Raw genomic sequence first — 10,948 nt, 5'->3', positions numbered from 1 at the left:
TGTTTCCTTGTGATGTGATTTATCAACTGCATTCATAAACACAATTGTTAATTTTAATATTATGTTTAAATTAAAAGAAAAAAGTTTTTAAGGTTGAATATCAGTATTTAATTCTATTACATAGAGGATGTTACTATATTTTCAGCAAGTACTTAAATGTTTTTTTTATGTGCGATGATATGGTTTTCGACAATAGTTGAATTCGAACCCAAGACCATATTTTGTTCATGTATTCTCGGCATGTCACAGGGGTTGATGATAATGTTTCAGAATCTCAATATATAGATGGCGCTTCCTAAAATTTTCCGTAGACAACATAGTTTCCATAAAAAACAGCTTTAGAAAAATAAATACAAGATATTATTTACACAATTAGATAAAATATTAAGATGATTCAAAATAAATTGCATTTTATGTTGTGATTTTAACATTCTGCACGGAAGCGGAACACCAATAAAACTGTCAGACTGTCATTGTCATTGCAATATGCGAGCGCATGACAAGATGTCAAGTCAAGATATCAAAATAAGATTTTCATTCGTTATAATGCGACTTTAATTTTTACGTAACGTTTAAAAATAATAAATAACCAGACGCCAAATTAAGTTAAAAATGAATTCCTTGTGGCGAAGAACATCATTTACTTTTTTGAGGAAGTTTACAAGACAAGGACTTAGGATAAAATCCATACATAATATAAATAATAACCTGAACATTAAAAAACATATAACGGCTGCGGTTTCTCCTATTAATTTTTCTTATAATGTTATTCGCAATAAATCAAAAAAGGTATGACGTGTTAAATATTTAATTTTCATATAATTTTTAACAAAAAACTAACGCAGATATACGCAATGGTTGTTTTTAATACTTAGTATTTATTAATATTCAATTATTATAACCTCACTATAAAATAATCCATACCGTGTTCCTTTATAAGAATAGCAGACAGACATAGATTCAGATGATGAACAAGAAGTGTTTGATGAAGATGATGTGTCATTGTCAAGAGACTCGAAACTTGTGAAATTCAAAACAACTTCACTGAGAACTGATGTTGTAATTAAATCTGCTCTTGGTGTATCTAGAAAGTAAGTATACCTTTATATCATACACTGATTTTATAAATCTCTCTTTAGAAATAGCTGAGACGGTTGAACCTGGATAAGCAACTCGAAGAAACCCCAACTACATAAATATTTCTAGCTAAGGTTTTTTTTAGCCGCACACCCTTATATATCATGAGTTTCCATTTCTAAAGTGCATGTGTACAAAAACATATTGTTAACATGCTGTCTATTGTACAGACTGCAAATATAATATTTCAGAATTTCTTATCAAGACTTGTTTTTTTTTTCAGTAAAGTAGAGCAAGTATTCTATGAAAGTAAAATAAGAGTGAATGGAAAGAAAATAATGAAAAAGAGCCATGCGGTATGTAGAATTTATTTAGTAGTTTAATTATATTTCTATTATTACACCATTGTCAATAAAAAGTTTTATTCATCAAAGTATTTGGTGTTCAGCCGATTCAATTAATCTTCCCAATGGAATGGGGAAATGGCACAGTTTTAAAAACTTTGATAATTTATTTTAGGTATCCACAAGTACCATATAAGTTAGAGTTCATTTCTAACTAACTTCGAAAAGGCTGAAAACCTTTCAATTAGTTTGTGTATTTTTATTTCAGGTTAAACTAGGCAGTGAAATAGATGTAATAAAAAGTATAAGTCCCCACAACCCGGATCACTTGTATGTAGCTCGCATTGAAGTGCTAAATATTGTTCCTAAAGAAGAGGATATAGCAATAACTGTACGGAGATTTAAAAATTTACTAATAGAGAATTATGAAGACGATCCATACAAACCTTCAAGTGCAAATAGTGATGCTTAGTTAAAGATAAATGTATAAAATAAATATTCATAATGTATGATTAATATATTTATATTACATGATTTACATATCCACAATTTCATTTATACTTATATTAGCTGTCGCCCGCGACTCCGTCCGCGAAAAAACTTTATTATTAGCCTATGTGTTCTTCCAGACTATTTTCTTCATCTATACAAATTTCGCGAAATCCTTTTAGCCGTTCTTGAGATACCTTCAAACAAAAACTATCTATTCATGTAAACTTTCGCATTTATAAGATTATAATATTAATGAGATAGGGTAAAAATTAGATTTTTTTTAAGTCATAATATCTTCACTAATTAACAAATTCTTGTATTAGTTCTACTTGCATAGAGAAACTGAGGGTACATTTTTTTCCTATCTATTATATTTTGCCTTAGTTTGCTTTCAAGTTTTAATTTATCAAATGTCCAAATCAATATCACAATCTGTGCTCTCAAATATAGATATTTGGGAACTAGAAGTAGGTTTATTAAAACTTTTATTAACACTCTCATTTGGTTCCTTTTTAATGCTGTTTAGTAAAATTATTTCGTTATCTTTAATATTTTCTTCAGATTTGTTTGGATCTTCTTTCTTAACATATTCAAATTGTTTTAGGAAATTCAATGTTTTACTACTAGGTTTATTTTCAATATTAGTTGATTCATTTGCCTTATTGAAATATCTTTTATCTTGTTCAGAATCTTTTTCAATGTTATCTTCGGTTTCAATTGTATTTGATTCATTATCATTAATTAAATCAATATCTAAATCATTAAAAATATCATTAACACTTGGGACAGCATTTAGCGTTGCTGTTGAATCATTATTTTCATCGCTATCAGATTCTATTTTGTTCTTTTTTGAGAATTTCGGTTTATTTTTCATAATTGCACTAACATCTGCAGTTATTTCTTTCAGTTTCCTTTTTCGGGTCATTTTCTTTCTTGGATCTGGTAATTTATCGTCAACTTTATTTAATGTAGAATGTTTTTTTAATGTTGCAGCTAATCTGTCATTAATCCCTTGTTTTCCTGTATTAAGATTTTCTTTTTTAGAGTTACTGTGATTTAGTTTCTCATCTTTTTTAAAATATGTACTAGTTATTAATGAACATGATAGTGGAATATTATCATCTGCCAGTTCATCATATTTTGTGAATAATTTAGTACTACCTCTTTCTATATCAGTCTCTAAAGTTTTATGATCAGTTTGTAACAACTTTGCGTAATAAAGTAATTCTTCTTTCCATAATTGGTTTAAATTTAAGCGTTCCAACAACATTCTTGCTTTACAAAGATAATCGAAATCTGGATATTTTTGGAATGTAGAATGCAAGGCATCCATTGTATCGTTTAGTGTACAATCTTGCATTGATAAATCGACTAAAGAAACTGCCATTATTGCATCAACTGTTAATATTGTTGTCCGATACATTAGACGACAATGGGCTTGTGATAATCTGTAAGAGAATTTTACTGGAAATTTAACAGCATATTACTGGGATTTCACTGTTGAAACAAATATGTCATCATCAACCTGTCCTTATCCATATGGAGGGTCGGCACAGTATGTACTCCTCCATACATCTCTATCAGCCGTCATATCTGAATTTACCCCCTTCTTACGCATATCCTCTTTCACACAATCCATCCATACTTTCTTTGGTCTTCCTCTACCTTTATAGCCATCTACATTCAATCTCATTATTTATTTGTTTATATGATTATCATCTCTCCGCATAACACAACAAGTTGTTGAAACAAATAATATGTGAGAGCATAAAAAAAAATTAAATTTTGGCATAGATTTTTTAGCAAATACAAACCTTACTAAACTGTCAAGCATTCTAACTGTAGTTCTTGAGGGATCTCTGTTCTGTGATTTCCTTTGTAACATATAATATGATTGAAGAATAGCGTTTGCAGATTTTGTCATTTCTGTACATCTCGGCCCAACTAAACCGATATACATCTGAAAAAGTAAAATCACATAAAATTATCTAATGTAATTAATAAAAATAATAAACATTTTACTAATGCAACTTTTTAGAAATAATTTCACCTGTAACTTTTCAATCGTCCATTTTGTTTTGGATTGCTTAGCGCTTGCCGCTCCGTGTAAAATGTAGGATGACACCAACTTATCCCAGGATTTGTTTTTAGAATCAAGCAATATGAATATTAAATCAAATCTGAAATTATTTTAGATTTTTTAAATACCATAGCTAAACGAATTTATAGATAGCTCAAATGTTACTAAAAACTATAATAACTCAATCTTTTTTATATGCCTGCTTTAATTAGTGATTTAAATGTAACTTAGTGTTTATGGCGAAGATATCAGTCGTGATATCTTCATATTAATTCCCTACCCCATTTACTCTTAGGGGATGAATCTGCAAAATTTTAAGTCTAGCCCGTTGAATAAGTTTTTTTAATGAATAAATATAAATATAAACCTGCTCAATAAGGGTGTTCCAAGTGAGACATTGGCACTGAGCGGCTCATCAGTCTGATAATGCCCCTTGGGGTTACAAGCCGCTATCACAGCACAACGAGTATTCAATTTGCACACAATACCTGCCTTTAAGTTAAAAAAATTAATTAAATACGCCAATTTTCAATATTCCTCTTTATTAATACACATTCACTGTTGGATATTATAGTTTTCTAAACGGAGAAGAATTGTAGCTTTAAGTTTGAGTAACTTACGGTGTACCTCAACTGTCATGTTACCCTATTACCATTTTTTAAAAATGCGAGATAACTATGATGTTATTACTTATGTTAAGAAAGTTGTTATCCACAGTTAGAGACAATCTTCTATACATTGTATTGATACATTTACCAAATTTCATCCAACTCCATTTAGCTGTTTTGGAGTTCGTGAAACATCCATCAATCTAAACTTTTGCATTTATAATTTTACTAGTTTTTCCTCACGACTCTGTCCGCACAGAATAACAAAAAACTTAATTAGTAATCTATTTGCTCCTCCATATAATCTGGTTCCACATCTATGACAAATTTCACCTGATATCCATAAAGTTGTTCTGGAGACAAATTCTAACATCCATTTAAATTTCGCATCTATATATATAAAAGAAAGTCGTGTTAGTTACACTATTTATAACTCAAGAACGGTCGAACTGATTTAGCTGAAAATTGATGTGGAGGTAGCTTAGAACTAGGAGACGCACATAGGAACTTTTTTATCTTGTGTGCATTTTTTTTTATTCCGCGTGGTCAGAGTCGCGGGTAAAAGCTAGTTTATAATATTAATGAAGTATGATTGATTCTTATTAGCTAACCATAAATATTACATTTAGTAAAAAAAATTATGAAAAGTTGTATAGGTATATAACCTTAGCAATAGAGATAGTTTGCTGCTCCATAGCTTCGTGTATGGCAGTCCTGTCGTGCTCCCTCAAATGTGATATCTCATCTATGCAGCAGACTCCGCCATCAGATAACACGAGAGCCCCCGCTTCTAGCTGCCATTCACCATCTTCCTGCAAATAAACATATATACAATAAAACGCATTACGACTCCTCCGACGAAGAGAGTTACATCTGGAATGGAATACATCTCATCATATATGGAATCTCCATATAAAATATAACTTTATTCATCCAAGGCTCATTTTTGTTACAAATATTTTGGAAATCTGGAATGGAATTATAATCAATACTTATTAAATTTCACTCGCATTAGAATTAAAAAAAACATTTTACGTTTTTTGACAGTGACAAGTTCCGATTTATCAAACAATACCATATGAATAATTTATAATAAACTATAATAAGTTATATTAACTAAAAAGAAAGCATTAGTAAACATATTTAAAGTTAAAAACTAACTCTTAAAGCGGCACAAGTGAGTCCAGCGCGTGTACTTCCCGCCCCCGATGTGAACACAGAGCGCGGTGTTAGTTCCGCACCTGCACGTAATAACTGAGACTTACCTGTACCTGAAAATTATTATTCTAGGTTAGGAATAGAACTCTTGGGGTCGTCGGCAATTAGGTTGGGGTTACTAAATGATCTCGAGAAGACTGCAACAAGGTGTGGTCTTGCTTTACAATAATTATGTGATGACAAGAGAGGGGGCACTCTCCCCTAAATCACGATCTAGTTTTTATCTAGTCTTCTGCACGCAGAAGCCCTGTGCTGAGTAACAATGCGTTATTTTGAAGATCCCTGAACTCTAACCATTTACACTTGATGATTGCCACCGAGGGGGTTTTATTGAGTCAAGTCTCATTACCCCGTCTTTCCCCCAGAAGGCAGGGTATCGTGTGAAGATTTCAATCCAAAGAAAAAAAAGGTTAGGATTCTAAATTAATTGTCTCTTTCATTTTGTAGAATAATGTACTAGTGATCACTGTAAATAGGCATTTGGGATACGATAATTAGTTGTACCTTTGACTATCTTGACAGGGAATGCAACAAAGCAAAAAATCTCCTTTCAAATTAACCTTTTGTATAAAAGGGAGTCAGTTCTTTTTAGATTTGTCCGTTATAAAAAAGTTTTTAATGAATTACCTGGATCACCAACTAAGAGCAAATGACATTGTCCTCTAACATGCATTGCATATTTGTCTTCTTTTAATTCTTTGTTAGTGTCATCTTCAAAGGCGTGATTTGATCCAGTAATAACAGTCAGGATAACAGCGAGTTTGACTAAATGCAGACCATAGACCTGAAAAAGGCCGATACGTTATAACTCTTAACAAATTATAACAAAGCATCAAGTCTATCAGCTTTTTAACAAGTCGAGTCAAAGTCAAAACGCGAGTTACCGACATTGAATGTATCAAAGGAATATTATGCCACTAAATATAAAATCAAAACTATTAATTACATTCATCTTTACTAATATTATAAAAACGAATGTTTAGATGGATGGATTTTTATTACAAGGTATCCCCAGAACGGCTACATGGATCTTAATAAAAGTTGGTATAGATGTAGAACACAGTCTGGAACATACATACTAATTAAGCAGACGGAATCGCGGGCGACAGCTAGTAATAACATAATATTGACTCACCTGTGGACATACCGAAGCTAAAATCTGGTCTCTACCTTTCAATGGACATGCCTCGAATTTACTCCAAAACTCATTAAAGCAATCCTTAACATCAGGCGCAGAGGCTATAACTTCAGATCTCTGAGCATTGCTAACTTCTAAATAATTAGCCTGCATCACTAATTCTACTTCTGATTTTTTATTTTGTACTGAAGGACGCCAGCGACGACGAATTGTGCCACTAAAGAGTCAAATATATATTTTTTTTTTCATTAGATGTGGAGTATTATATTATTTAAAATACTTGTCTTGTGTTAACAGTAGCACTGAAAATGTTTTGCATTTCTCTTTGAAAAATTCAAGAAGATAAATAAATGACTTTGTTAATTTGGTCTAATCGAGTTGTATCTAACATAAGTTCCCAATGTTATCTTAAACGCACTCCCTTTTTTTAATAAAGTTACTGTAAATTCATTTTAAACTTACCAAATATTAACATCATCACCAGGTTTACAAGTATCCACTAGATCATCTTCTAATACTACCCACATTGATCCTGGTATTGTACCAATACTAAGCTTATTGACTTGTTCCTGAAAGTAACGTACAGCTTTAAATTTTTCTCATGTTTATTAAAACACAAGCTGTTGTAACTCCATCCGCGACGAATTAAGAAAAAAACATAATAAGTAGCCTATATGTTCTTCCAGATTATGTTCTACATCTGTTCCAAATTTCATCAAGATTTGTTCAGCTGTTCCGGAGATACCTTCAAACATCCATCCATCTAAACATTCGTCTTTATAATATTAGTAAGATTTTGGGTATGTGCACATGATCATATTAAAAAAACTATGCATTTGCTATTACTGCTATTCTTATATGATAGTATAAAATGCTTTGGTAAGATATTAGACTAGTAATTTTAATTGATTCACATTGTTATTGTCTAATTTACTAGCTTGTTACATATGTGCCTATAAGGAAGATCGCCGACGCAGCAGTGCGTTGACTTCGACGCGACCCACTTAAGTGGACACGAGGCGCTGAGGCAGCATTGGCACCGATATTTCGTAATTATTAATTGTAATAGATTAAGCAATTCCTATCCTGACTTCGGAGGGAACATAGCATAGTTAGTAATAAGTTTAATTTGTAATTTTATTTTAAATTAAATTAAATATAAGAATCAATCTCGGTTTTTTTTGGAACCTTCGGCTGTGGCAAACATAATTGGCGCAGTCGGTAGGATACTCGCGGGTCTATTTGCGAGTATAAAATTCTTCAAGAATAGAAGATCATCGCGGGTGGCCCGGGCGACTTTCCAGTCCCACATCGAGTATCCAGCAACGAACCTGCTGCACGCCGGAGGAGAATCCAGTCATCGATTCACCAAAGAATACCAGATTAATATGATACTGTAGGTACACTTGAATTGTTCACGTGTTGCTTCCTTTTAATCTTAAGCCTTAGTTATCCTATACCAAAATTTTCCACCCTAAACCTTTAGGTAAATCGCGGGCACCTGCATCGCAGCAGGCTCGTCGACATACTTTAGACCTATATAGAAATTTAAATTTAGATATTTATTTAGGCGATTTATTTTTATAAAACAGTATCTAGACCAAAATGCCTATAGAGACTCGAGTTTAATTAAATACGCTAAATTTGCACAATTACTAGAGATTATAGGTGAAAATATAAATGATTTATTAACAGAATTACTTAGGATAGAGAATACGTTAGCTTTTATACGCGCATCGAGCGCACATCATTCTATGTTAGATATAACTACATTAAATTCGATGCTAGATAAACTTTAGAGGGTATATAATAAGGGTCAAATATTAGATTTAGAACTTAGAGAATACTATGATATAATTAGGACAGGGTCATATTATGCTGACGATAGAATAGTTATAATTTTTAAATTTCCTATAGTTTCCGTAGATATATATAGCCTATACCGACTATCGGTCGTTCCTAACAAATACAACCAAGCCCTAATCCCTTCCTATCCATATATAGCAACATCTGAAAAATATCATGTGTACATAGAGGCAGAATGCCCGAAGTTAAGCACCTGGTATTTATGTGAAAAAGACGTGGGAACCCAAATGCGAGCAGAGGGGGATTGCATCAAGAAACCTATAACCGTGTCGTGTGCTTCCCTCATCCAACAAGAGTGGAACTTTTCTGTGGAAAAACTGACTAATCAACCTGCAAGGACTTCACGATATTCAGGAACAGCTAACTTTCAAAAATCCGATACAACTTAACAGCCTTAATTCGGACACCATATTATATCATACGACGATACCATTTTATATCCTTGCATGCAGTGCAGCCATTCTTATCGGATCAGGACTCTGGTACAAGTGGTGGAGGCCAACCACGAAGGAAAACCTTGCAAATCTACCACCGCGAGTATATGAAGATGTTAAAGAAAATCGAAGCCAAGACCCTGAGTTCCCAGCAACATTTTCGCTTAAAGTTCTCAAATAGTTGCTGGTCTGCGGGGGGAGGTGTTACATATGTGCCTATAAGGAAGATCGCCGACGCAGCAGTGCGTTGACTTCGACGCGACCCACTTAAGTGGACACGAGGTGCTGAGGCAGCATTGGCACCGATATTTCGTAATTATTAATTGTAATAGATTAAGCAATTCCTATCCTGACTTCGGAGGGAACATAGCATAGTTAGTAATAAGTTTAATTTGTAATTTTTATTAATTAAATTAAATTATAAGAATCAATCTCGGTTTTTTTGGAACCTTCGGCTGTGGCAAACATAATTAGCTATCTACCAATGTTTTATAATAAGTTGTTTACCTGTATTTTAATTTCCTGATAATCCCTACAATGTTCTCTTGATACAAGATTTACTTGAGTGAATGTTGAACATTTGCATCTCATGTCATTATTTCCACATTTAGATGGACCTCTTAATATATAGCGGTTCTCAAAATCTGCTTCAACACAGTTCTCAAACTTACACTTCATGCATACATACTTCCGTTGGTATTCCAACATTTTAGTTTGAGTTACTCTTACAACTGTCCCTGAAATAATAAGGAAAATGACCATGCTTAACCTTAATTCAGATATGTAGGCAGATATTTCTCATTTATTTGTTAGATCAAGATTAAATTTTTACATATTATATACATGCTGTGCATGTGTACTTTTAGAAGAAATTTTAGAAGTAATTTCCTCCTAAAGGCGGGGGCAACTGTCATAAGGCAGGCTGCAAGTTGTAAAAAATAAGCTAGATCTTTAAGGTTGATACCTTATTTGCCAACCCCATGTGAGTGGGATAGAAACCAGGGCCATGGGCCAGGAATAAGAAGAGGTATGCTGTTCATCTTACTATGTATTTCTACATTGTGTTTCAGAATTAAGGAAAACACTGGAGTTTAATACTAAAAAAAATATAAAGTAATTTATATTGGCAGGTTTATTACCTGACACTTTTAAAAAACATCCCATGTCAACATTCTTCGGAAAAACCGTACGATGTAGTTCAGGACAAACAGGTAAACCAAAAAATCTTGCTTGTACATTTCTTTTCAAAAACTTATATCTTAGTTGACTGATTAAGGTCTTGTATTCTTCACTTTCTAGAATAGTTTGTTGAGCTTTTATGATATCATGATTGCATATTGGAAGACTTTGTACAGGGCTACAAAGAACTTTGTCCCCAACATCAGGATATGTTTCAAATAATTTCATGAAACTGAAAAAATATGGTAGTTTCTGTTTCTTAAATAATAAAAGAGAAGTATGCCATATTGTATGCTTAGAATACTTACTCGATTTTAATATTATAATATCCCAGGTTATCTAGTTCAGATAATATATTGGTGCAGTCTTGTAAATGAAACTTAAATAAATAATCAAAAATCATTTTAGATTTAATAAGTATATTTTGTGATATATGTGTTTAAAAACGATTTTTTTTAACTTATTTTCAATAAATTATAAACAGTGTTTAATTCAAATAACAATAAAATCAT

The 10,948-nt window shown here is 32.4% G+C and overlaps 2 protein-coding genes across 2 annotated transcripts; one reads left to right on the top strand and one right to left on the bottom strand.

Annotated features, from left to right (window-relative positions):
- The first annotated feature begins 434 nt into the window (after positions 1-434).
- On the top strand, positions 435-1,932 carry LOC106718172 (mitochondrial transcription rescue factor 1). The gene is made up of 4 exons (XM_045679412.1): positions 435-789; positions 946-1,091; positions 1,361-1,433; positions 1,690-1,932. Exons 1-4 carry the CDS (start codon positions 613-615, stop codon positions 1,891-1,893), a joined length of 600 nt encoding a protein of 199 aa, XP_045535368.1. The 5' UTR covers positions 435-612; the 3' UTR covers positions 1,894-1,932.
- A 363-nt stretch (positions 1,933-2,295) lies between these two features.
- LOC106718058 (DNA helicase MCM9) lies at positions 2,296-10,844 on the bottom strand. Its single transcript, XM_045679528.1, has 12 exons — positions 10,745-10,844; positions 10,397-10,668; positions 9,765-9,994; positions 7,420-7,526; positions 6,955-7,174; positions 6,447-6,603; positions 5,763-5,872; positions 5,267-5,413; positions 4,361-4,485; positions 3,964-4,093; positions 3,728-3,873; positions 2,296-3,361 (listed from the first exon to the last, which is right to left on the bottom strand). Exons 1-12 carry the CDS (start codon positions 10,837-10,839, stop codon positions 2,320-2,322), a joined length of 2,781 nt encoding a protein of 926 aa, XP_045535484.1. The 5' UTR covers positions 10,840-10,844; the 3' UTR covers positions 2,296-2,319.
- Positions 10,845-10,948: the final 104 nt, after the last annotated feature.

Source organism: Papilio machaon, chromosome 9 (assembly GCF_912999745.1).
Source record: "Papilio machaon chromosome 9, ilPapMach1.1, whole genome shotgun sequence".
Taxonomy (NCBI): Eukaryota; Metazoa; Arthropoda; class Insecta; order Lepidoptera; family Papilionidae; genus Papilio; species Papilio machaon.
Note: the sequence above shows the minus strand (reverse complement) of the source record. Positions and strands in the feature narration are given on the sequence as shown.